This window comes from Pristis pectinata, chromosome 8, assembly GCF_009764475.1.
Source record: "Pristis pectinata isolate sPriPec2 chromosome 8, sPriPec2.1.pri, whole genome shotgun sequence".
In the NCBI taxonomy this organism is placed as follows: domain Eukaryota; kingdom Metazoa; phylum Chordata; class Chondrichthyes; order Rhinopristiformes; family Pristidae; genus Pristis; species Pristis pectinata.
The window spans coordinates 77,990,714-78,018,529 of record NC_067412.1 but is presented as its reverse complement, the minus strand read 5'-3'; the positions used below and the strand labels follow the sequence as shown (position 1 = coordinate 78,018,529).

General features: G+C 42.9%; 1 protein-coding gene across 2 annotated transcripts; it reads left to right on the top strand.

Annotated features, from left to right (window-relative positions):
- Positions 1-13: 13 nt before the first annotated feature.
- On the top strand, positions 14-27,316 carry fdx1b (ferredoxin 1b). 2 transcript variants are annotated; one of them, XM_052021900.1, is made up of 5 exons: positions 14-226; positions 7,171-7,295; positions 8,287-8,416; positions 17,310-17,454; positions 24,288-27,316. In XM_052021900.1, exons 1-4 carry the CDS (start codon positions 60-62, stop codon positions 17,419-17,421), a joined length of 534 nt encoding a protein of 177 aa, XP_051877860.1. In that variant the 5' UTR covers positions 14-59; the 3' UTR covers positions 17,422-17,454; positions 24,288-27,316. The 2 variants fall into 2 exon arrangements, with proteins under 2 accessions (XP_051877860.1, XP_051877859.1); XM_052021899.1 differs by lacking the exon at positions 17,310-17,454.
- The last annotated feature ends 500 nt before the right edge of the window (positions 27,317-27,816 follow it).

The following is a 27,816-nucleotide window of genomic DNA, read 5'->3' as shown; positions in this document are numbered from 1 at the left end:
GGGGAAAGGATCCACAGCCAGTCCAGTCCACAGCAGCAAACTCTCCAACATTTGTCAGTATGATGGGCCATGGTGTTTTCAGGCTACAATCCCTGTGTGGATTGCTTTGTGAGGGAGCACGATTTTACAGCAGGACACCAGTAGTTAAAGGTTTTGAAGTACTGCAGCCTGCTGTGAACCAACAGAAAAGATCCATCAGCTTGTCCGCTGTATCAAGGAACGGCAGGTGAGACATCATTCCAATTGTTTCTTCAAAGAGAATGAACAAAAACTAAGTTGGGAACATGAGACTAAACTTTATAACTTTAGGTTACACTTTAGTCCACTCCACCTTTCAAAAAGGTTGTGATTTATTTTTTACTTTCACATTTCCACCTAATCTCTCAATTCCCTCGGATTCCAAAATCAATTTCTGCTTTGAACATGCCTAACGATTCAGCCTCCACAGCTCTGTGAAGTAAAGATTTTCAAAGATTCATGACTATCAGAACAGAGATCCCCATTAACCTTAGTTCTAATCCTGAAATGGTGTCCTCCAGTCCTAGAGGCTCTCAGCCTTTGTTCTGACAAGCCCCTCAAAATCTTTTCTTTTAATGCTTTCTCCCCCAACATTCTTCTAAACTCCAGAGAATCTTTTGAATCCCTTCTTATTGGTTAGTCTTTTCCTCCTGGGAATAAATCTGCTGGTGTGGTCTCAACAAAGCCCTGTACAATTGTAACAAGACTCTTGTACTCCATCGTCCTTGACACAAAAACCAGCTTAATGTTTGCTTTCTAAGTAGTTCATCATTATACTAACTTTCATTGTAACTTTATATGACTCACATACAAGGATCTTTAAATTTCTCTGAACACAATGTTTGCATTTGATTTTAAAAAATATTCTCATAGAATCATACAACAAGGAAACAGGGCCTTTGGCTTATTGAGTCCATGGAGATCATCGAGCTCCCATTTAATCAATCCTACACTAATCCCATTTTATGCTTCCTGTATTCCTATCAATTCCCTCAAGATTCTGCCACTCACCCACACACTAGGGCCAGTTTACCATAGGAAACTACAGCACAGAAAAACAGGCCATTCAGCCCTTCTAGTCTGTGCCGAAACATTATTCTGCTAGTCCCATTTACCTGCCCCCAGCCTATACCCCTCCAGACCTCTCTCATCCATGTACCTATCCAATTTACTCTTAAAAGTTAAGAGCAAGCCCACATTTACCACATCAGATGGCAGCCCATTCCACACTCCCACCACTCTTTGAGTGAAGAAGTTCCCTCTAATGTTCCCCCGTAAACCTTTCCCCTTTCACCCTAAAGCCATGTCCTCTTGTACTTATCTCTCCTAATCTAGGTGGAAAGAGCCTACTTGCATGAACTCTGTCTATGCCCCTCATCATTTTGTAAACTTCTATCATATCTCCCCTCATTCTGCTCCGCTCCAAGGAATAAAGTCCTAACATGCTCAATCTTTCCCTGTAACTCAACTCCTGAAGACCCGGCAACATTCTAGTAAATCTCCTCTGCACTCTTTCAATCTTACTGACATCTTTCCTGTAGTTCAGCGACCAGAATTGCACACAATATTCCAAATTTGGTCTCACCAATGACTTTTCCATCTCACTGAAACATCCCAACTCCTATACTCAATACTTTGATTTATAATGCCAACTGGGATGTGGGAGGAAATTGGTGCACGTGGAGGAAAACCATGTCGTCACAGACAGAATGTGCAAACACTACACAGAAGACACAAGAGGTCAGGATTGAACCCTGGTTGCTGGAAAATGAGGCAGTAGCTCAACTAGTTTCACCATTGTGCCACACCTGTGCCTCTGTACTGCCCATTCCGTTCTGCTATTCTTCCCCACAAAGTAACTAACCTTCCATTTGGCTACATTATCCTCCACCTACAGCTACCTGCTCACACATTTAACCCATGCAACTTCTTTGAACCCTTCTTACTGCTTACCTTCCCACCTAGCCTTTGCCATGCCTGAATCAGCTATGACATGCAGGCCAAAACTTCCATTCCAAAGTTCTGTCCTGAGACACCCCCATTAAATAATTTATTTCATAGTTAAGTTCTGAGACAACTGCTTGCTAGGCTGAGCCTTCTCTGAAGACTTCCTGAGGTGTTTGATCAATCAGCAGTAAGTTCTGGAATTCCCTCATAAAGTATCCTGATATCAGCAGAGTGGCTCTTTACATGACAAGAGTTTGACGTATGCCTTGTTGTAAATGTTAAAGAGCAGACTTTTACTGGAACTGGGAACTTCAGTTTATGTTGGTTTGGTTTGAAATGTGTGCTGCATGACAACTGAAATCATTAGATGCAGATCTAACCCTGGGAGAGCATTGAAAATGCTAACATGGATTGTAACCAGAAATGCCCAGTACAATTTCCCAATTACAATAGGAAATGATCATGAGCACAATTTACCCCAGGTCAGATCAATCTTGGTTCACACAGCACAGGAGAAAAAGCATAGCATGACCCATTTTCTAAGACATTATTTTTTATGGATCAATGCAAGTTTACAGAGTTTGCCATCAGCTCACTAATTATAATGCACAATATCTTTCCATTTTATCCATCCATCAAATTGCTTAACGATCGTTCTTGGGTGATCTGCAATTTCCCCCCGTTAAATATTAATAAGGTTGAAGTCCACGGGCTGGACTTCTCTGGACCCAGCCCATCTCTTGGCGTTGCCACTTCCAATCCCTACAGCTCCACGCTTACCTTGGTATCTGGGCCAGATGCAGAGTGTTGAGCTTGAGTCAGCTGGCAAGGTCTCAGTGGTTACATGACGTCAAGAAGCAAGTTGCAGAAATCCTGTTCTCAGACAGGAAGAAAGCAGGGGTTGCAGCATTGACTCCTGTCAAAGCCTGAACTTACTTTTATGGGTTTAAATACTGTATCTCCAACATTCAGAGATTTTTAAAAATTATTAAAATTGAAGTAAATGATATAAAAGATAAATGTAATTAAAAAATTAAAACTATTACTTAGAAATAAGTAAACTAATTTGAAATAATTACTTACATCTGCCTGCTAATTCATCGGCCTTGAAGTTCTATGGAAATCAATGGGATTTCCAATCATGCACCAAGTCTGATCTAGCACAGGATCAGTAGGTGAATCCATGGCATAATGCTGGAGTATCCCAGCAAGACCAGGCTCAGTTACTTGGAATTCTGACATAGGAAGCATATGTGGAATACCAAAATTTAAGCTTCAGCAGTTGAAAGAATGTGTCCCAATCACAATGGTCAATTCCAGCCAAACAGTTTCACTCCATTATCTTCAGCCCCTATCACAATCCACACATCCTGACAAAGGATTCTGTGCCTGATACTGTTGTTGATCGTATGGAGGGTAGCCTTAGGCTACAGGATGATATTGAGAAGTCAGTAAGAGCAAGGGCACATGGAATTTAATTCTGATAAGTGTGATGTGATGCATTTTCGGCAGTCTAATAAGGGTGGACATAGACAATGAATACAAGTTCCTTTGGGATTATTGAGGAATTTGGGACCTTAGTATACCAGTCCAAGGATCATTTAGATAAATACATAGATAGGAAATGTTTAGAGGGATATGGGCCAAACACGGACAAATGGGACTAGCTTAGGTGAGTACCTTGGTCAGCATGGACAAGTTGGGCTGAAGGGCCAGTTTCTCTGCTGTGTTAATCTATGACCCTATGACAAGTTGTCAGAATTTTATTTCCTATAACATTCTTAAAATGGGTAATAGTGGATTTCATCTACTATTGATGATATCTAAGTTGTTCAGTCAGAACTCTCCATAGCAAGAGCTATTCAGTCTTTCCAACCTGTGTTAGAACTGCTGGAACAATTAAATCGATCTCTTGACCCCTGATTTTGAACATTTCTACCAAACCACCTCTCTAGATTTGTGGGCAGTACAGTGGCTCGGCAGGTAGTGCTGCTGCCTTACGTCTCCAGTTATCCAGATTTGATCTGGTGCTCTCTCTGTGTGGAGTTTGAATGTTCTTCTAGCGCTCCAGTTTCCTCCAACATCCCAAAGGTGTGGGGGTTTGTAGGTTAATTGGCAATTGTAGATTACATTCTTTCCTTCTACAAACAATACCATGAGATTTTTAAAATCCACATATATCACTACAATAAGGTATTTATTTTGACTTCTCAGTCAAAACATAGCATCATTTGTGCAGGTGGCACAAAAGTCAGCTTAAATCATTCTCTCAAGTTCTACTTGCCAGCATGCATTTTCTGGGCTTGTGCACATGTCATTTCACTTGGGTACTGGAAGTCCTTCTAGCGCCCATTGAATTACTTCAACATGGAGAAAATAGAATCATTGAAAGAAAATGATATTGCTATACAAATTATTTATTAAATATATATTGAACTTTGCATTTTTCTCCAAACTATTTTTATCAAACTGTGACCAAAGATTCATATGTGCAAGACACAATGACCACACATTTTTCATCAACTGCCTTCCTTTCATGCACGTCCTGGCCAACCTTCACATGAATCACCAATAAATTTCACAGGCAACCTTGCAGATAAAGAATGCGTTGCATTCAAGGCTATGGGTCATGGTTTTGGTATCAAATTTATCATGATACAAATTGATAAATAGTCAGAAGTTGTCCTTACTCTGGTGATTGAGTTGAACCTTGTCCAGTGGTGCCATAACAACAAACTCTCGCTCAATGTCAGCAAAACTAAAGAGCTGATTGTCGACTTCAGGAAGGGGAAGGAGGGCGAACATGTGCCAGTCTATATTGGGGGATTGGTGGTGGAGAGAGTCAGCAGCTTTAAATTCCTGGGTGTTAATATATTGGATGAACTGTCCTAGGCCCAGCACATATATGCAACCATAAGGAAAGCACGCCAGAGTCTCTACTTTCTTAGGAAGCTAAGGAGGTTCGACTTGTCACCGAACACTCTATCAAACTTCTATAGATACTGTTGAAAGTATCCTGACTGGTTGCATCATGGCAATTCGAATGCACAGGAACATAAGAAGCTGCAGAGAGTAATGGACTCAGCCCAATACTTCACGGACACATCCCTCCCCATCATCGATAGTATCTACAGGAGGCGTTGCCTCAAGAAGGCAATATCTATCATCAAAGATCATCTAGGTCATGCCATCTTTTCGCAGCTACCATTGGGCAAGAGGTACAGTAGCCTGAAGTCCCACACCACCAGGTTCAAGAACAGCTACTTCCCTTCAACCATACGGTTCTTGAACCAACCAGCTAAACCCAAATCATTACGGTTTAGCAACACTATGCTCACTTTGATCACTTTGCACTAAAATAGACATTTTATTTTGTTCTAGTCGTGTTCTTTCTTGTAAAAGTTGTATATAATTTATGTTTAATTTGTGTTTTTCTTGTGAATTGCTGCTTATATGATGCTAAGTGTCTGTGATGCTGCTGCAGGTAAGTTTTTAATTGCACCTGTGCGTACATGAGTATATACCAATGTACTCGACTTTGACATTAACTCTGATACTATTCACCACCATTGTTAGTCTTCCTCTTGCATATCTATCTGCCTTTGTTTCCTCACGACGTGCAGTAATTGATGCAGTCATATCCATGTTTATCTGTAAACTCCTGGTGGCTATGCTTACAGGTATACTAAGATTTCCAGGCTAATTTTCCCAGCCTGTCACAGATGAGTGGTCTAAATTCAAGGAAATCTCTAGCTCTGAGGCAACAAAAACAAATCATTTGCATTGTTTTTTCTATGTAATGATACAAATTAGTTTTAAAATGAACTTTTTTCCAGAAAATGCAGAGAGACTTGTTATTTTGAAATGGACCAATTAAGGGCAGAAAATTGGCATTGGCAAATCTGGGAAAAAGTAGATGTTGCTTAAAATAGCAGTAAGAGTCAGTGGCCCATTGACCCACAGTAAAGGATTTCATTTCTATTTAGAGCAGTCAAAATGTGTATCTGTTATTTATCCTGCATTCCAAGTATGGATAGTTAGGCCTGAAACTACAGTAAATCTACAATGGGCCTTGACTTCTTATCACTTGACAATTTATTGGGCAGTAAATCTGTTTTGCAAAGAAGCCAAGGCCATGCTTTAGTGAAGTCAAAGAAGATTATGTGAGAGAGTTTGATATAACTAGAAAATAAAATACATTAAGAAGGTTTTCTAGTTAATCTCTGAACTCAAAGAAACAAAGACTTGCATTGATATAATATGTTTTACAGCCTCAGGTTATTCCCAAACAGTTTACAGGCAATAATACGGATTCTGAAATGCAGCAATACAGCAGCTCATTTGTACACAATGAACTCCCACACACAGTGACGTGATAATGATCAGACTGGTTTGGTGAAAGCAGTTGTGGGATCATTATTAGACAGAGCATTGGAGATAACCCTCTTCCTCTTCTATAAAATAGTCAATGGGATCTTGCCAGTTAGAAGAACCCATGTGTGGACCTGAAATAGGAACAGGGTGAGATCAGGTTGAGGTGAACCTTTCATTCCCTGCCCCTCTTGCCAACCCATGCTCAAATGATTACTGATCGGACACTAAGCTGCATTCAGAGAAACCAACCTGAATAAATAACCTATCTGAGTGTAGAGCTGGGAGAAGTCTCCCTACTCCATCCCAAATATAAATCTGTGGCCCATTTTGACCAATGAACCAGATCACAACCAGATTTCTCTCCTTAATCCTCTGACCCTGTCAAAACCTTTCACCCTAAAACTGTTTGTGACTTATCATCTCACTTTCTAACTTCTCTTATTGAGTGCCAATGTCCTGACTGGATCCCCTATAATCTAAGAAGCATTGCAGCATTCTTATCACCTTGACTGCTTGGTGTTAATAAGGTTTGAGACCCAACATCTAAACCACCTCAGACCTCACAATTAATGCAGCGCACTGACCTCAATGGAATTGAATATGTAGAGATGTGAATCAGCAGTTTACAGTCTCTTGCATGTTTTACACTGGAGAACAAAGACAAATTTCTCCACCATGTGGAAGAACAGGACTAGTGGAGATAATGTTTTTTTTATTATTCCATACTTTATCATGCTCCCTTTACTTAGAGCATTTAAATTATTGATGAGTAGAGCATTTAGTTTTGGATCAACCAGAGATTTATTGGCTTCTTGTTTAATGTTCCAACAGGTCAGATGAAAAATTAACAGTCCACTTTATCAATCAACATAACAAGAAATTAACTGTAGTGGCAGAGGAGGATGAAAGTCTGCTTGATGTTGTGTTAAACCACAACTTAGATATTGAAGGATTTGGTGAGTGTCCAAAATGCAGAATGCAAATCATGTCCAGTATTTGTATTCAGATTTCATGCAATCAATGAGTTAAGTTGGATGTTTATTTAGTTTTCAAAACAGTAGTTTGGATCTTTTTCTCTTCTTATGTTTTGAAACTGGGTATTTCTGTTGAATCCAGTCCCTCAGGACCTTGCCTTAGTGACAAATCATTTTGTTTTGGCAAGGATATGAATGCCAATAAGCATTCTACCACAACGCATACCATTACTGCCCCCTGAATGATTATGCTGCTCATCATGGAATACTGTTTCAGCTGCTAATCATTCTTTGTATTAATGTCTTGCTGAACTGTTCCACTTTCCACCAAGCAGAGCCGTGTAATCCAATTTTAGTGAATCTATAGCAAAAAACAAACTGCTGGAGGAACTTAGCAGATCGGGCAGCATCTGTAGAGGGAAATGAACAGTCGATATTTCAGATCAAGACACTTCATCTGTATTGAATGAGAAGAGGGGAATAGCCGGTATAGGGATGTGAGGGGAAGGGGTGGGGCAAGAGCTGGCAAGTGATAGGTGGATCCAGGTGAGGAGAGATGATTGGCACGTGGAGGAGGGAAGGGTGGAAGTAGTGACAGAAGCTGGAAGATGATTGGTAGAGGCAACAAAGGGCTGTAGATCCGCTGAGATCGTCCTGCAGTTTGTTATTTGCTTCAGATTCCAGTATCTGCAGACTTTTGTGTCTCCATTAGTGAATCTTTTGTTAGCCTCAATAGGGAACTGATTTGGTAATCTTTCAGGTACCTGTGGCAATTAGTCAAGAGATAAACTTGAATAAGATTTAGAATACAGGTCCACATGGGAAACAAAAAAAAAGAAAATTAACTTTACAGGAACATGTAGACAGCATTCAGTGGTGTTTTGCCTTTTGAATGAATAAATCCCACTCCTGTGAACCACTGGAGGGCTGCCAAGAAGAGAGAAAAGGAAGTTAACGTGTGTTATTATTACAGGTTCATGTGAAGGAACCCTGGCTTGTTCAACATGCCATTTAATCTTTGACAAGGAGAATTTTGACAGTTTGGATAAGATTTCTGTTGAAGAATTGGACATGTTGGATTTAGCCTTTGGACTGACAGACACGTAAGAAATACTTTTGCAGCAAAGAGCATGCTCTGGATTATCGACTATTGTGCATAATTTTTGTCAAATTCCTTTTAGCTCATTTTTTAAACAATCCTCCATGAACTGCCTGTTATTTTAGACTGGTAGTTCTTCTTCATGTGTGATCCCAGAGAATACATATCAACAGATTATTCAAGCTTGGGGGAATTTTAGCAAAATCTGATGCTGTCCTCGACCGACATGCAATATCTCGAAAACAGTCATGATGGCAATTTAATAGGAAAGGCTATTTAGTCCATTCATTCAAAAACAAAGTGCCCAATTACAGCATTTGATTTTGCTTCTAAAATGATTCAACCAGAATGCAGGCTGAATTATTTTCCTCTCCTGGTAATATACAAATGCAGATACTTCTACCTATCAACTGATCAGCTAACCCAACACAGATCAGGAGCTGAAACCAAAAACTTCTGCTTATTTTTATGGTTTCACATATGACTGAAATACCAAGGGAGTTACAGAGAAAGCAACCAAATGTAAATTCAGGTGTTCCTCCAGGGTCATTCCAGTGAGAATCCAACATGACCCCTGTAAACAAAGGCAGAGGCTTAGTTACACCACGTTCCATGCTGCTCCAGTAATTAACAATTGCCTTCATCGTAGTTTTTATTTTCCTATTATATTCAACTTCAACTGTTTTCTCCTTCCAATGATGTGCTTTGATACATTTTACTGCACATGAAAAATAATAGTTGATGTTGCCTACTGACAATATCAATCAGACATTTGGTAAGATGATGGCCAAAGAAAAATATGTTGATGAAATGTACCATGCTCCTAACAGCATGGGATAAAGTTGAAGGGCTTCATGAGACACTTAATAAGACTGTACTCTTGGTTACTGGTGGCTGTCTTCAGCCTTATGGAATGCAAGGTCCTATGTTCTCCAATACGAACATACTTGACCTCAGTGATGATTAAAAAGAAGAAAGCGTATGTTCTAGCAGACAAAAGAACCTTTGCCTTGTCAAGTAGTAGTAAAGTTCAGTGACTGTAGAGTAAACTTGAAGCCAAGACTTAGCACTATTTCAAAGAAAATGCTAAAAGGCAAGAGTTCTGGAATGGAAGAAAATTGTTGATTCATTCATCAAATGTCCTTTCAAAGCAGCAAAATGCCAGCGTCTTGTGCGTGACCAAATCTATTTGATTTATGTGCATTACAGGGACCACAGTTGTAAATGATCTTTCGTGCTGGTGAACTGTCTCTGGTGCTTCAACTTTACTCTGTCAAAATCCTACTTACTACTGTACATAGAACATAGAACAGTACAATACAGGAACAGGCCCTTTGGCCCACGATTTGAGTCAAACATGATGCTGAATTAAACTAAATCTCTTCCATCTGTACCTGATCCATGCTCCCCTCCCCCCCACCCCCACCCCCACCCCCCACCATTCCCTGCATATCCATGTGCCTATCTAACAGCTTCCGAAACACCACAATCATAGGTGCTTTCACCATTACCCTGCAGCCCGTTCCAGGCACCTACCACTATCCTTTAAACCTTCCCCCCTCACCTTAAATGCATGTCCTCTAGATTTGACATTCCTACTCTGGGAAGAAAGATTCTGACTGTCTACCCTATCTATGCCTCATAATTTTATAAACTTCGTTTGGGTCTCTCTTCAGCCTCTGAGAAAACAACTCAGGTTTGTCCAACCTCTCCTTATAGCTCATACCCTCCAATCCAGGCTGTGTCCTGGTAAACCTCTTCTGCTCCTTTTCCAAAGCCTCCATATCCTTCCTGTAATGGAGTGACCAGAATTGCACACAATACTCCAAGCATGGCCTAACCAAAGTTTTATATAGCTGCAATATGACTTCCTTACTCAGTGCCCTGACCAATGAAGGCAAGCATGCCATGCGCCTTCTTTACCACCCTATCTACTTGCATGGCCACTTATAAGGAGCTATGGACTTGGACCCCAAGATCCCTTTGTACATCAATGCTTTTAAGGGTCCTGCCATTAACTGTATATTTTCCCCCTATATTTGACCTCCCAAAGTATAACATCTCATACTTTCTCAGATTAAGCCCAATCTGCCATTTCTCTGCCCATTTCTGTAACTGATTTATATCCTGCTGTATCCTTTGACAGCCCTCTATACTGTCCACAACTCTACGAATCTTTGTGTCATCCACAAACTTTCTACCACACCCATCTACATTTATATACATCACAAACAACAGAGGCCCCAGCACAGATCCGCTGGTCAGGGACCTCCAACCACAATAACACCATTCCACCACTAGCCTCTGTTAACTATGGGCAAGTCAATTTTGAAGCCAGACTACCAAGTCACTGTGGATCCCATGCCACTCTGGATCAGCCTACCACGAGGGACCTTGTCAAATGCAATTATTGTCCAAACACATTTCATAACAAGTGTCTATAATGCACATTCTAGTCATTCCAATGGTGAAGGGAATCATGATGGGTCTCTCTATATTTCCTTTTCTCCTGAAGGCTATAAGGTTCCACAGCACCAGTTCCGTCCAGTAATTGAGCAAAGTAGCATTTTTTTAATGTGAAACCTGGGAGCATCTGCCAACAAGCTATTCTATTGTAGACACAACCTAAGAAGCCAATTTACATCCCTCTTTAATGCATAATATTAAAGTGTAAGGGTGATTTGATGCCAGTGTGGAGAGCTCAATACAAGAAAGGATGGCTGCATATCAGACCAAGTAACATGGTCAGTTGGTTTTCCATTGTTCTCAGATATAATCACTTCTGATTACAAAATTATTAACCATTTCAGAAATATGAAACCAAAATACTGAAGACTCCGGAAATCTAAAGCAAAATAAAATGTTGAAAATACTCAGCAAATCAGAAGTGCGCAGAGAAAAACAATGTTAACCTTTCAGGTCAATGAGCCTTCAGTTGAGAAGTCATTAACTTGAAATGTTAACACTGTTTATCTCCACAGTTATTACTCGATCTGCTGAGTATTTCCAGCATTTTCTGAGAAAATCGGGTTGTTTTACTAAAAGAACCCATCAGAACCTGAAAACACTGAAAAAATTATAATTCAAAGAGCTGTGGAACAATCCTAACCAGAATGCTTAATTAGCAACACATCTGGTCAAGTAAAGGTCAGAAGCTTTTATGTTTGGGAGGGTTTAAACTAGTTTGGCAGGGGGATGGGAACCCGAGTGATAGGTCAGAGGTTGGTGCATTTTGTATACAAATAGAGGTAGCATGTAGAAAGACTGTGAGGAAGGATAGGCAGTTGAAAGGCCAAAATTGTAGTCAGTTGGATGGGCTGAAGTGTGTCTACTTTAATGCGAGAAGTATCAGGAACAAGGGTGGTGAACACAAAGCATGACGTGGTGGCCATTACATTGTGACACCCTTGTGCCCTGGCTGTCACAAGGGCAGAAATGGCCCCTGGATATTCCGGGGTTTAGATATTTCAAAAGGGACAGGGATGGAGGTAACAGAGGTGGGGGAGTGGCTTTGCTGATCAGGGACAGTATCACAGCTGTAGAAAGGGAGGATGTCCTGGAGGGATCATCTACTGAGTCAGTGTGGGTGGAAGTCAGAAACAGGAAGGGAGCGATCACTCTATTGGGAGTATTCTACTGACCCTGCAATAGCAGCAGAGACACTGAGGAGCAGATCGGGTGGCAGATTTTGGAGAAGTGCAAAAATAACAGGATTGTTGTCGTGGGTGATTTCAACTTCCCTAATATTGATTGGCACCTCCTCAGTGGAAAGGGGATAGATGGGTCAAAGTTTGCTAGGTGTGTCCAGGAAGGATTCCTGACACAGTATGTGGACAGGTCAACTAGAGGGGAGGCCATACTGGACCTAGTAAAATGCAATGAGTCTGATCAGGTTTTAGACCTCTTTGTGGGAGGGCATTTTAGAGACAGTGACCATTACTCCCTTGACCTTTACCACAGCCTCGGAGAGGGATCGGAGCAGACGATATGGGAAAGTATTTAACTGGGGAGGGGGAATTATGATACTATTAGGCAGGAACTTGGGAGCATAAATTGGGAACAGATGTTCTTGGGGAAGTGCACAGCGGAAATGTGGAGGGAGTACTTGCATGGGGTTCTGGATAGGTTTGTCCCATTGAGGCAGGGTAAGGATGGTAGAGTGAAGGAACCATGGCCGACAAAAGATGTAGAAAATCTTGTCAAGAGGAAGAAAGAAGATTACCTAAGGTTTAGAAAGCAAGGATCAAAAAGGGCCCTGGAAAGTTAGCAAGGTAGCCAGGAGGGAGCTTAAGAATGGACTTAGAAGAGCTAGAAGGGGGCATGAGAAGGCCTTGGCAAGTAGGATTAAGAAAAAGCCATTCTACACCTATGTGAAGAATAGGAAGATGACTAGAGTGAGGGTAGGACCGATCAGGTATAAAAGAGGAAACATATGCCTGGAGTCGGAAGAGGTAGGGGAGGTCCTTAATGAATACTTTGCTTCAGTACTCACCAGTGAGAGAGACCTTAACATTTGTGAGGATGGTGTACAACAGGCTGAAACGCCAGGGCATGTCGACATGAGGATAGAGGATGTGCTGGAACTTTTGAAAAACATTAGGATAGATAAGTCACCAGGGCCGGACGGGATATATCCACGGTTATTACAACAAATGAGGGAAGAGATTGCTGCACATTTGGCAATGATCTTTGCATCCTCACTGGTGACAGGAGTAGTACCAGATGATTGGAGGGTGGCAAATATTGTTCCTTTGTTTAAGAAAGGGAGTAGGGATAATTCTGGGAATTACAGACCAGTGAGTCTTACTTCAGTGGTGGGCAAATTACTGGAGAAGATTCTTAGACACAGGATTTATGGGCATTTGGAGAAGCATAGGCTGATTAGGGACAGTCAGCATGGCTTTGTGAGGGGCAGTTCGTGCCTCACGAGCCTGATTGTATTCTTTGAGGATATGACAAAGCACATTGATGAAGGCAGAGCAGTGGATGTGGTGTACATGGATTTTAGTAAGCATTTGATAAGGTTCCTCATGGAAGGCTCATTTAGAAAGTCAGGAGGCATGGGATCCAGGGAAACTTGGCTGTGTGGATTCAGAATTGGCTCGCTCATAGAAGACAGAGGGTGGTGGTAGATGGAGCGTATTCTGCCTGGAGGTCAGTGACTAGTGGTGTTCCGCAGGGATCTGTTCTGGCACCCATACTCTTGTGATTTTTATAAATGACTTGGATGAGGATGTGGAAGGGTGGGTGGTAAGTTTGCTAATGACATGAAGGTTGGTGGTGTTGTGAATAGTGTAGAAGGTTACTGTAGATTACAACAGGACATTGATAGGTTGCAGAGCTGGGCTGAGAAGTGGCAGATGGAGTTCAACCTGGAAAAGTGTGAAGTGATACACTTCGGAAGATCGAATTTGAAGGCAGAATACCAGGTTAATGGCAGGACTCTTAGCAGTGTGGAGGATCAGATGGATCTTGGTGTCCACGTCCATAGATCCCTCAAGGTTGCCACACAGACCGATAGGGTTGTCAAGAAGGCGTATGGTATGTTGGCCATTACTATAGAACCATAGAACAATACAACATAATACAGGCCCTTCATCCCACTACGTTGTGCTGCCCTTCAAACCACACCTAAGACTATCTAACCCCTTCCTCCCACATATCCCTCTATCTTAAATTCCTCCATATGCTTATCTAACAATCTCTTGAACTTGTCCAATGTATCAGCCTCCACCACCACCCCAAGCAGCGCATTCCATGCACCAACCACTCTCTGGGTGAAAAACCTCCCTCTGACATCTCCCTTGAACTTCCCACCCATTACCTTAAAGTCATGTCCTCTTGTTTTGAGCATTGGTGCCGTGGGAAAGAGGCGCTGGCTGTCCACTCTATCTATTCCTCTCAATATCTTGTATACCTCTATCATGTCTCCTCTCATCCTCCTCCTCTCCAAAGAGTAAAGCCCTATCTCCCTTAGTCTCTCCTCATAATGCATACTCTCTAAACCAGGCAGCATCCTGGTAAATCTCCTCTGCACCCTTTCCAATGCCTCCACATCCTTCCTATAATGAGGTGACCAGAACTGGACACAGTACTCTAAGTGTGGCCTAACCAGAGTTTTGTAAAGCTGCATCATCACTTCGCGGCTCTTAAACTCGATCTCCCGACTTATGAAAGCTAACATCCCATAAGTTTTCTTAACTACCCTATCTACCTCTGAGGTGACTTTCAGTGATCTGTGGATATGAACCCCCAGATCCCTCTGCTCCTCCACACTGCCCAGAATCCTGCCATTTACCTTGTACTCCGCCTTGGAGTTTGTCCTTCCAAAGTGTACTACCTCACACTTCTCTGGATTGAACTCCATCTGCCACTTGTTAGCCCAGCTCTGCATCCTATCAATATCCCTCTGCAAGCTTCGACAGCCCTCCACACTATCCACAACACCACCGATCTTTGTGTCATCTGCAAACTTGCTAACCCAGCCTTCCACCTCCTCATCTAAGTCGTTAATAAATATCACAAGAAGTAGAGGTCCCAGAACCGATCCCTGTGGGACACCACTAGTCACAGCCCTCCAATCCGAATGCACTCCCTCCACCACAACCCTCTGCTTTCTACAGGCAAGCCAATTCTGAATCCACACAGCCAAGCTTCCCTGGATCCCTTGGCCTCTGACCTTCTGAAGAAGCCTACCATGCAGAACCTTGTCAAACGCCTTACTAAAATCCATGTAGACCACATCCACTGCACTACCCTCATCAATCTTCCTGGTCATCTCCTCAAAGAACCATATCAGGCTTGTGAGGCAAGATCTTCCCTTCACAAAGCCATGCTGGCTGTCCCTAATCAGTCCATGATTCTCTAAATGCTCATAGATCCTATCTCTTAGAATCCTTTCTAACAGCTTACCCACCACAGACATAAGGCTCACCGGCCTGTAATTCCCTGGACTATCCCTACTACCTTTCTTGAATAAGAGGACAACATTCGCCACCCTCCAATCCTCCAGTACCATCCCCATGGACAACGAGGACTCAAAGATCCTAACCAACGGTTCAGCAATCTCCTCTCTCGCCTCACGAAGCAGCCTGGGGAATATTCCGTCAGGCCCTGGGGACTTATCTGTCCTAATATTTTCTAACAACTCCAACACATCCTCTCTCTTAATATCTACATACTCTAGAACATTACCCTCACCAACACTGTCCTCAGCATCATCAAGACCTCTCTCCTTGGTGAATACTGAAGAGAAGTATTCATTAAGAACCTCACCCACTTCCACAGCTTCCAGGCACATCCTCCCACCTTTGTCTTTAATTGGACCTACATTTACCCTTGCCATCCTTCTGCTCTTCATGTACGAGGAAAAAGCCTTGGGATTCTCCCTAACTCTACTCGCCAAAGCCTTTTCATGTCCCCTTCTCACCTTCCTCAGCCCTTTCTTAAGTTTCTTCCTTGCTACTCTATATTCGTCACGAGCCCTATCTGATCCTTGCTGCTTACACCTTATGTATGCTGCCTTCTTCTTCCTAACTAGTTGCTCCACCTCTCCCATCACCCACGGGGTATTGAGTTCAAGAGCCGTGAGGTAATGTTGCAGATCTATAGAACTCTGGTTCGACCACACTTGGAGTATTATGTTCAGTTCTGGTTGCCTCATTATAGGAAGGATGTGGAAGCTTTGGAGAGGGTGCAGAGGAGATTTCCCAGGATGCTGCCTGGATTGAAGAGCACGTCTTATGAGGACAAACTGAGTGAGCTATGGCTTTTCTCTTTGGAGAGAAGGAGGATGAGAGGTGACTTGATGGAGGTGTATAAGATGATGAGGCATTGATCGAGTGGACAGTCAGAGACTTTTTCCCAATGCGACAATGGCTAACACGAGGGGGCCTAATTTTAAGGTGATTGGAGGAAGGTATAAGCAGGATGTCAGAGGTAAGCTTTTTACACAGAGTGGTGGGTGCGTGGATCGCACTGCTGGCAGAGGTTGTGGGGGCAAATACATCAGGGACATTTAAGAGACTCTTAGATAGCCACATGAATGATAGAGAAACGGAGGGTTATGTGAGAGGGAAGAGTTAGATAGATCTTAGAGCAGGATAAAATGTTGGCACAACATCGTGGACTGAAGGGCCTGTACTGTGCTGTAGTGTTCTATGTTCTCTAAATGAGATGTGGCCTTCAACAAAATGTTCCCAAAGGCCATGCACACATTCATTCTGCCTTAATTACAACCTTTTGCTGAATCTAAAGCTGAGCAAAAGGACAAGATCTGAAAGGTGATCACACAAAAATGTATACATTTCTTAAGGGATTTGACTAGATAAAGCTGAGGGGATTTTTCAGCCAAGAGGAAGGGATGAGAACTGGGAATCATAGTCTCAGAACCGAGTTAAGGGATACTAGATGAAAATTTTAAAAAATTAGGAGCCTGAAATAGAAAGAGAAAGGTGGAAAAACACAGCAGGGCAGGAAGAGGAACAGTTAAATTTCAGGTCAAAGGCCTTACGTCAGAACAATATGGACATTTGGGACTCAGAAGGGAAGAAATTTGTTCACACAATGAGTAGATATTCTTTGGAATTCTCTACCAGCAGAGGGCCATAGATGTTCAGTTATTGAGCATGTTCAAGACAGTAATTAATAGCTTTTTTGATACTAAAGGAATCAAGAGACAGAGGAATAATGTGGGAAGATGGAAGTAGGATAATACATGGGTTAAGATTTTACAGAATTCCAGTGTAGGGTTAAGGGACTGAATTGCCAACTTATGCCCCCAGTTCTTAGTTTCTTATCAGTTGATGAAAATGAATTGAACCATAGTAATCCCATGGCGTCAAAGGGGAAAAACAATTAAAATAATATTCTCACAACACAACCATTCTCATTTCCAGGTCCCGGCTGGGTTGTCAGGTTCATATGAAGAAATCATTGGATGGAATGACTGTGAAAGTACCAAAAGCATTTGATGTGAGAAAGGCAACTAATGCAAAGCAGCAGTCATAAAAGGGAGCCGTCGCAATCCTGTTACATATCTTGGTAACAAGTTTCAATCTACTCTTTCACAATTTATGCAACAAACATCCACCCATCAGGTCATTTAATTAAAGCTAGATTTAGATAAAGTTGCTGTATCCCAGCCATATTCCAAGAGGAAATTCTTTACAGCAGCAATATCATTATTTCCACCTGAAACTGAATTTTTTTTGGGAAGAGATTCATGCACAGGTTCAGTTTTGGGGTTTTCTTTTCACTGGTGAATAATACTGAAAGCTACTTACTCCACCTGGTGTCAAATGCACACATGTACGGTTATAAAAAGGTACATTTGCATTGAATATAAGAAATATGGGAGTACGCCATCTGGCCCATCAAACCTGCTCCACCATTCAATAAGATAATGGCTGATCTGGCCATGGACTCAGAACTACCTATCTGCCTTTTCCCCATAACCCTTAATTCACCTACTATTCAATAATCCATCTAACTGTGCCTTAAATATATTTAATAAGGTATCCTCTACTGCTTACCTGGACAGAGAATTCCATAGATTCACTGCTCTCTGGGAAAAGCAGTTTCTCCTCATCTCTTTCCTAAATCTATTCCCCCGAATCTTGAGGCTATGTCCCCTAGTTCTAGTCTCACCTACCAGTGGAAACAACCTTCCTGCCTCTGTCTTATCTATCTCTTTCATAATTTTAAATTTTTCTATAAGATCCCCTCTCATTTTTCTAAATTCCAGTGAGTATAGAACATAGAACAATTACAGCACAATTCGGGCCCTTCGGCCCAGAAAGCTGTGCTGAACATGTCCCTACCCTAGAAATTACTAGGCTTACCCATAGCCCTCTATTTTACTCAGCTCCATGTACCTATCTAACAGTCTCTTGAAAGACCCTATCGTATCCACCTCCACCACCGTTTCCGGCAGCCCATTCCACACACTCACCACTCTGAGTAAAAAACTTACCCCTGACATCTTCTCTAAATTTACTCCCCAGCACCTTAAACCTATGTCCTCTTGTGGCCACCAATTCAGCCCTGGAGAAAGGCCTCTGACTAGCTACCCTATCAATGCCTCTCATCATCTTATACACCTCAATCAGGTCCCCCCTCATCCTCTGTCTCTCCAAGGAGAAAAGGCCGAGTTCCCTCAACCTGCTTTCATAAGGCATGCTCCGCATCCCAGGCATCATCCTTGTAAATCTCCTCTGCACCCTCTCTATGGCTTCTACATCTTTCCTGTAGTGAGGCGACCAGAACTGAGCACAATACTCCAAGTGGGGTCTGACCAGGGACCAATATAGCTGCAACAATACCTCATGGCTCCTAAATTCAATTCCCCGATCGATGAAGGACAATACACCATATGCCTTCTTAACCACAGAGTCAACCTGCGCCGCCACTTTGGGCGTCCTATGAACTCAGACCCCAAGATCTCTCTGATCCTCCAAACTGCCAAGAGTCCTACCATTAAGACTATATTCCGCCAACATATTTGACCTACCAAAATGAACCACTTCACACTTAGCTGGGTTGAACTGCATCTGCCACTTCTCACCCAAATCTGCAGCCTATCTATATCCCCTGTAACCTCTGACAGCCCTCCAAACTATCCACAACACCCCCAACCTTCGTGTCATCCACAAACTTACTAACCCACCCCTCCACTTCCTCATCCAGGTCATTTATAAAAATCACAGAGTAAGGGTCCCTGTACAGATCCCTGAGGTACACCACTGGTCACCGACCTCCACTCAGAATACGACCCTTCAACAACCACTCTTTGCCTTCTGTGGGCCAGCCAGTTCTGGATCCACACTGCAATGTCCCCTAGGATCCCATGTCTCCTCACCTTCTCCATAAGCCTCGCATGGGGTACCTTATCAAACGCCTTGCTGAAATCCATATGCACTACATCTACTGCTCTCCCTTCATTGATGTGCTTAGTCACATCCTCAAAAAATTCAATCAGGCTGGTAAGGCAGGACCTGCCCTTAACAAAGCCATGCTGACTATTTCTAATCATATTATATCTCTTCAAATGTTCATAAATCCTGCCTCTCAGGATCTTCTCCATCAGCATACCAACCACTGAGGTAAGACTCACCAGTCTATAATATCCTGGATTATCCCTACTCCTCTTCTTGAATAAGGGAACAACATCCGCAACCCTCCAATCTTCCGGAACCTCTCCCATCTCCATGGATGACACAAAGATCATCGTCAGAGGTTCCGCAATCTCCTCTCTCGCCTCCCACAGCAACCTGGGGTACATCTCATCTGGTCCTGGCAACTTATCTAACTTGATGCTTTCCAAAAGTTTCAGCACCACCTCTTTTCTAATATCTACATGCTCAAGCTTTTCAGGCCACTGCAAGTCCCCACTACAATCCCCCAGATCTTTTTCCATGGTGAATACTGACATAAAGTATTCATTAAGTACCTCCGTTATTCCTTCCAGATCCATATACACTTTCCCACTGCTGCACTTGATAGGCCCTATCCTTTCGCATTTCATCCTCTCACTCTTCACATACTTGTAAAACGCCTTGGGGTTTTCCTTGATCCTGCTCGCCAAGGCCTTCTCATGTCCCCTTCTGGCTCTCCTAATCTCTTTCTTAAGTTCCTTCCTTTTAGCCTTGTACTCTTCCAGATCTCTAACATTACCTAGCTCTCTGTACCTTTTGTATGCTTTTCTTTTCCTTTTGACTAGATTTATTATAGCCTTCGTACACCACGGTTCCTGTATCCTATCATGACTCCCCTGTCTCATCGGAACATGTCTGTTCAGAGCTCCACACAAATATCCCTTGAATATTTGCCACATATCTTCCGTACTTTTCCCAGAGAACATCTGTTCCCAATTTAATCTTCCAATTTCCTGCCTGAGAGTCTCATAATTCCCTTTACTCCAAGTGAACACCTTTCTAGCCTGTCTGTTCCTATCCCTCTCTAGTGTTAACGTAAAGGAGATAGAATTATGATCACTATCACCAAAATGTTCACCCACTGAGAGATCTGACACCTGACCAGGTTTGTTACCCAATATCAAATCAAGCACAGCCTCTCCTCTTGTAGGTCTATCTACATACCGTGTCAAGAACCCATCCTGAACACACCTAACAAACCCCACGCCATCTAAACCCCTCACTGTCTGGAGATGCCAATCGATGTTTGGGAAATTAAAATCCCCCATCACAACAACTCTGTTATTCTCACACCTTTCTAGGATCTGCTTCCCTATCTGCTCCTCAATAACCCTGTCACTATTGGGCAGCCTATAAAAAACACCCGGCACCGTTATCGATCCCTTCCTGTTCCTAATCTCCACCCACAGAGACTCCGTAGACAGTCCCTCCACGACATCCACCTTTTCCTCAGCCGTGACACTATCTCTGATCAACAGTGCCACTCCCCCACCTCTCTTGCCTCCCTACCTGTCCTTCCTGAAACATCTAAAACCCAGCACTTGAATCAACCATTCCAGCCCCGGAGCTATCCGAGTCTCCGTAATGGCCACCACATCATAGCTCCAAGTATTGATCCAAGCTCTAAGCTCATCCGCCTTGTTCACAACACTCCTTGCATTAAAATAGACACATCTCAAACCTGTCCGAACACGTCCCTTCTCTATCACCTGCCCACGGCACCCACTCCTAGCCTCCTCCACTCGAGAGCCAAACACCTCCTCCCCAGTCTCTCCAGTATGGATCCCACCCCCCAACAATTCTAGTTTAAACTCTCTGCCAGTATGTTGGTCCCCCTGGGATTCAAGTGCAACCTGTTCTCTTTGAACAGGTCATACCTGCCCCAAAAGAGGCCCCAATGATCCAGAAAATTGAATCCCTGCTCCTTACTCCAATCCCTCAACCACGCATTTAACCTCCTCCTCATTCTGTTCCTATACCCACTGTCGCTTAGCACAGGCAGTAATCCAGAAATTACTACCTTTGAGGTCCTGCTTCTCAACTTCCTTCCTAATTCTCTATAGTCTCTTTTCAGGACCTCATTCCTTTCCCTACCTATGTCGTTGGTACCACTATGTACCACGACCTCTGGCTGTTCTCCCTCCCCCTGCAGGATATCTTGGACGCAATCAGAAACATCCCAGACCCTGGCACCTGGGAGGCAAACTACCTTCCGAGTTTCTTTCCTGCGTCCACAGAATCGCTTGTCTGCCCACCTAACTATAGAGTCCCCTATCATTAGTGCCCTCCTCTCTCCTTCCCTACCCATCTGAGCCACAGGGCCGGGCTCTGTGCCAGAGCCACTGCCACTGTTGCTTCCCCCAGGTAGGCTGTCTCCCCCAACAGTACTCAAGCAGGAGTTATTGTCAAGGGATACAGCCACAGGGGTACTCTCTAGTACCTGACTCTTCCCCTTCCCCTTCCCCTTCCCCCTCCCCTTCCCCCTCCTGACTGTGACCCAATTGCCTGATTCCGATGGTCCCGGCGTGACCACCTGCCTATAACCCCTCCCTATCACCTCCTCACTCTCCCTGACCAGATGAAGGTCATCGAGCTGCATCTCCAGTTCCCTAACACGGTCCCTCAGGAGCTGCAGCTCAACACACTGGGTGCAGATGTAGCCCTCCCGGAGGCAGGGAGACTCCGGGAACTCCCACATCTGACACTGAGTACAGGATACCGCACTCATACTCCTTCCTTAACTCAAGTCACCTACCTTTCCTCGCCCCTTTATGTCGAAGTTCCTTGAGCCAAAGCCCAGAACACTCTGCTCCCTCTCACTCCGCTGCCCACTCCGATGCTGCCCGCTGGATATGGTGGTTGGCTTTTTAAACTGCCCGCACCGCGCCTGCGCAGTCCAGCCCCCACTCTACCACTTAAAACTTTTACAACCCTTATAGAAGTACCTTATAAGAACACTAACCCTATTAAATTACAAACCTATTAAAAACTAAGCCTTATACTTAAAACCCTAATAAAAAGATAAAGAAAAACTTATCTGCTCCGAAGTCCTCCAAAGCGAAGCCCACAAAGCCTCCGGTTTTTTTTTTTATATAGTCCCAGGTGACTCAATCTCTCCTCATAGGCTAACCCGCTCATCTCTGGAATCAACCTGGTGAACATCCTCTGTACCACCTCCAAAGCCAGTATGTCCTTCCTCAAGTAAGGAGACCAGAACTTCATGCAATCCTCCAGGTGCGGCCTCACCGGTACCCTGCACAGTTGCAGCATGACCTCCCTCCAGCAATGAAGGCCAACATTCCATTTATCTTCTTGATAACCTGTTGCACCTGCAAACCTTTTGCGATTCATGCACAAGCACTCCCAAGTCCCTCTGCACAACAGCATGGTCCAATCTTTTACCATTTAAACAATAATCTGATCTTCTATTTTTCCTTCCAAAGTGGATGACCTCGCATTTACCAACATTGTACTCCATCTGCCAGACCCTTGCCCATTCATTTAGCCTACCTATATCTCTCAGCAGAATCTCCACATCCTCTGCACAGTTTGTTTTTCCATTCAATTTTGTGTCATCAGCAAACTTAGATAGGCTACACTTGGTCCCCTCTTCCAAATCGTTAATGTATATTGTGAACAGTTGTGGGCCCAGCACCAACCCATGCAGCACCCTGCTCACCACTGATTGCCAACCAGAGAAACACCAATTTATCCCAACTCGCTGCCTTCTATTGGTTAACCAATCCTCTATCCATGCTAATATATTACCCCCAACTCCATGCATCCTTATCTTATGGATATGTCTTTTATGTGGCACCTTATCAAATGCCTTCTGGAAATCCAAGTAAACAAAATCCACCTGTTCCCCTTTATCTACTGAGCTCATAAGATCCTCAAAGATCTCCAGGAAGTTTGTCAAACAGGACCTGCCCTTCCTGAATCCATGCTGTGTCTGCCTGGCCAAGCTAACTGGCCTATAGTTACCTGCCTTTTGCCTACATCCTTTTTAAACAGTGGTGTGACATTCGCTGTCTTCCAATCTGTCGGGATCTACCCAGAATCCAGAGAATTTTGGTAAATTATCACAAACACCTCTACTATAACTTCCACCATTTCTTTCAGTACCCTGGGGTGGATCCCATCAGGACCAGGGGACATGTCTGCCTTTAGGCCACTAGTTTGCTCATCACTACCTCTTTAGTGACGATGATTGTATCGAGGTCCTCACCTCCCTTCACATCCATAACATCTTCTTTGGCATGTTGGATGTGTCCTCCACTGACACAACATAGTCATTCAAGGTGTCAGCCATTTCCACATTACCCAATACTAATTCCCCCTTCTCATCTTCCAAGGGATCTACATTCACTTTAGGCACCCTTTTCCGCTTCATGTAATTATAAAATCTTTTACTATCTGTTTTTATATTTTGTGCTGGTTTACTTTCATAATCTATCTCCCTTTCCTTATTGCTTGCTTAGTGGTTCTTTGTTGCTTTTTAAAGTTTTCCCAATCTTCCAGTTTCCAACTAGTCTTGGCAACTTTGTATGCATGAGCTTTTAGCTTGATGCCTTCTTTTATTTCCTTAGTTATCCAAGGCTGGCTCTTCCCACCTTTACTGTCCTTGCTTTTAACTGGAATATATATTTTGGTTGATCACCATGAAAAATCTCTTTGGAAGTCTTCCACTGTTCCTCAACTGTCCCACTATGTAGCCTGTGTTTCTATTCTACGCGAGCCAACTCCTCCCTCATCCCATTGTAGTCTCCCTTGTTTGGGCATAATACGCTGGTTCTAGATCAAACTATTGCACCCTCATTTGTATGAGAAATTCAATCAATCTTTGATCACTCTTTCTAAGAGGATCCCTAACTACAAGATTGTTAATTTTACCTGTCTTATTGCACAGGACCAGGTCTAAGATAGCATTTTTCCTTGCAGGTTCACTAACATGATGTTCAAGAAAGCTATCACGGATGCATTCTATGAAGTCTTCCTCAAGACCGCCTCGACCAACTTGATTCGCCCAATCTATGTGGAAGTTAAAGTCCCCCATGACAACTGCTGCTCCATTCTTACATGTATCAAACATTTTTTGGTTTATTGCCTGTGCCACTGTAATGTTATTATTTGGTAACCTATAGACAACTCTCGCCAGTGATTCTTTCCCTTTTACTATTCCTAATCTCTACCCAGATGGACTCATCATTCTGCTGCTTAGATCTTATGTCATCTCTCACTATCACCCTGATGTCATCCTTAATTAAGAGCGCTACCCCACCTCCCTTACCTTCCAGCCTGTCCTTCTATATTACCTGATAACCTTGGATACTTAATTCCACCCTTCTGTAATGGCCAATAAGTCAGACCCCTTTGTAATGATTTATGCCACAAGTTCACTGGCTTTGTCTTGAATACTACGGGCATTCAGATAATGTGCCCTTACACTCATTGTCCTTTTAGAATCTAGTAACCTTTGTGTTCTTTGCGTTTGACTTTTCTGTTCTCCACTCTTACTTTTCTCTTTTCTAACTTTTGCTCTGGTCTCTGCCTTGCTTCCCTCTGTCTTTCTACATGGATTCCCCTCCCCCTGCCATTTTAGTTTAAACCCTCCCAAACAGCACTAGAAGACAATCCCCCTGGGACATTGATCCCAGTCCTGTCCAGGTGTAGACTGTCAGGTTTGTGCTGGTCCCACCTCCCCCAGAACCAGTTCCAATGCCCCAGGAATGTAAAACCCTCCCTCCTGCACCACTGCTCAAGCCACATATTCATCCTAACTATGTTGCTATTCCTACTCTGACTAGCATGTGGCACAGGTTGTAATCCTGTGATCGTTACCTTTGAGGTCCTACTTTTTAATCTATCTTGTAGCTCCTGAAATTCGGCTCGTAGGACCTCATCCCGCTTTTGCGTATTGTGTAAATGAAATTGGCAGAATGATCAGAGAGCTCGTATTGACTTGCACTCGATCTGATTAGATTCTCTTCCAATTGCATGGCCCCAACCCCCACTATCACCTCCTGTTGCATGTCCCTTAATAATTGTACTGTATCCTTGGCAAACAGATCACCACATGGGTAACAAATTAGGAGCAGTTGGTGTGGGCTGAGATGATGCAAATTCATCTCACAGCTAGCTTCAAAACAAACATTTGTTAATCTGAAAGGGCTTTAAGCCCAGATCCTGAAGGTGAAAGTTTAGTGTCTAAACCACTGCACCATAATGTGACCTAAAGAAACATAGTTCTCTCAGAGCTGTAGGCCTAATTGATTCAACGGAAGGCAGTGACTGCAAGTTTTAAACTTGAGTGGAGTTATGTTTGTATCTTATTGATGGCGTAATGGGTCAAAAGCCAAATCCTCAACTCCAGTGACAGCCTCTGTTAAAATCCAGAGTTTCTCAGAATCAGATTTATTATCATTGACTTAAATGATGTGAAATTTGTCATTTTGTGGCAGCAGTAGAGTGCAAAGACATAAAATTACTATAACTTATAAATTACTATATCTTATATATAACTCCTTATACCTTATATTGCTATACCTTATATATAACTATAAATAAATAGTGCAAAATAAAAAGGAATAATGAGGTAGTGACAATGGCTTCATGGACCATTCAGAAGTCTGATGGTGGAGGAGAAGAAGCTGTACCTGAATCGTTGAGTGTGGGTCTTCAGGCTCCTCTACCTCCTCCCCGATGGCAATAACGAGAAGAGGGCACATTCCAGATGGTGAAGGTCCTTAATGATGAATGCTGCCTTCTTGAGGCATCACCTCTTGAACATGTCCTCGATGGTAGAGAAGGTTATACCCATGATGGAGCTGGTTGGGTCTATAACCCTCTGCAGCCTCTTGCGATCCTGTGCATTGGAGGCCCCATACCAGGCTGTGATGCAACCAGTCAGAATGCTCTCCACCGTACATCTATAGAAATTTGTTTCTCACTCCCCTCTCTCACTTAGTACCTGACACGTCATATGTACCACATAAGAATTGGCTCATTCTCCTTGACAGGATTTAGTGTTCTCTGTTCTTGAAGTCAGAAAGATTTTAGGAGGAAGTGTGGATACATTACCAACAACATTGTTCTTTATCTGAGTTTGTTACTGTAGCCAACATTTTTGCTATTTATTGCAGGACACTCTGCACAGTAACCAGAAAGGCCATTTATTTCCTCTCAGTCATTCAGGATCCTGAAGATATCACTATCTGTATAACTATCACTGTTATGCAGGAGGGTTTAGCCAAAGTGCATGGAAGTTGAACCTGAAACTTTTAATACTGTTTGGTATTAGTTTTGTTATGTGGCTCCAACAATTTCCATTCTGAATTTATTCAGATTCAAACATAAGCTTAATATGAGAGTTCTGCACAAGCAAAGGCACAAACATTTGACCTTCAACTTATTTAGCTCAAGCAAGAGAATTATGAAAATTACAATTCAGACAGACAGTGTTAAATCTGACATTTCAATCTTTATTATTAGTGAGAATACATAGGGTGCTTATCAGCAGACAGTAGTAGTGACAAGAGAAATAGCAATAACTATATCCAATATATTAAACAGCAGTGATTATACCCATTATTTTAACAAAGCAGCATGGCAACTCAAGTAGTCAAGGTGCTGAAGAAAGCACATGGCATGCTTGTCTTCGTCGGATGGGACACTGAGTACCAGTGTTGGGACGTCATGTTACAACTGGACCAGGTGTTGGTGAGACCACACCAGGCATATTGTGTGCTATTCTGGTCGCCATACTGTATGAAGGATGTGATTAAAAGAGGGTACAGAAAAAATTCACAAGAATGTTGCTGGGACTGGAAGGCTTGAGTTATAAGAAGAGACTGGATAGGCTGGGACTGGTTTCCCTGGAGCATAGTAGGCTGATGAACTGTACGGACGAACTGTATGGAGAACGCGGCGAATGATTCGATTGATCATTGGGCAGCCTATCGCTCAGCGGAGCGACGACGCCCTCTGACATGCACAATTTAATTTTTGGCGTGGGACTTCGGGAACTTGCGTACATTTAGGTCTCCGCAGATCTTCTCGTGGATCTACAATTGTAAGTTGCTCAGTTTCTGTATTTTGATTAATATGAATCAGTAAAGATATTTATTCTACCACACCATTGTCGTTCCTGCTCCGCGCATATGTAACAATTGGCGACAAGGATGAAAACAAGAATGGCCTCTCTATTTCAAGCACCCAATCCATTTTGGGCTGCAACTATGACAAATCCAACACCAGAAACCTGGCTACAATGGAAGAAAATTGAACTTATACTAGTTTTAACACGATGGTATTGGAGGAATCTACTAAACTCGAGTTGCTTCACATGCACTTGGGTGAACTTGGGCAGAAATGCTTCAATGCTCCGCACCTACAGAACAAAGCTGAAGTGACCAGCACGTTTGAGGCTTTAGACAACGTTTGGAGGATGCAGGACAATGTCTTTATGGCA

What these genes read in the sequence shown, in the direction of transcription:
- fdx1b (XM_052021899.1), top strand. Translation starts at nt 60, where the DNA reads ATGATGGGCCATGGTGTTTTCAGGCTACAATCCCTGTGTGGATTGCTT. An exon ending in GCTGTATCAAGGAACGGCAG is followed by an intron (nt 227 to 7,170) that starts GTGAGACATCAT and finishes ATGTTCCAACAG; the next exon opens with GTCAGATGAAAAATTAACAG. An exon ending in GCCTTTGGACTGACAGACAC is followed by an intron (nt 8,417 to 24,287) that starts GTAAGAAATACT and finishes TTTTCCTTGCAG; the next exon opens with GTTCACTAACATGATGTTCA.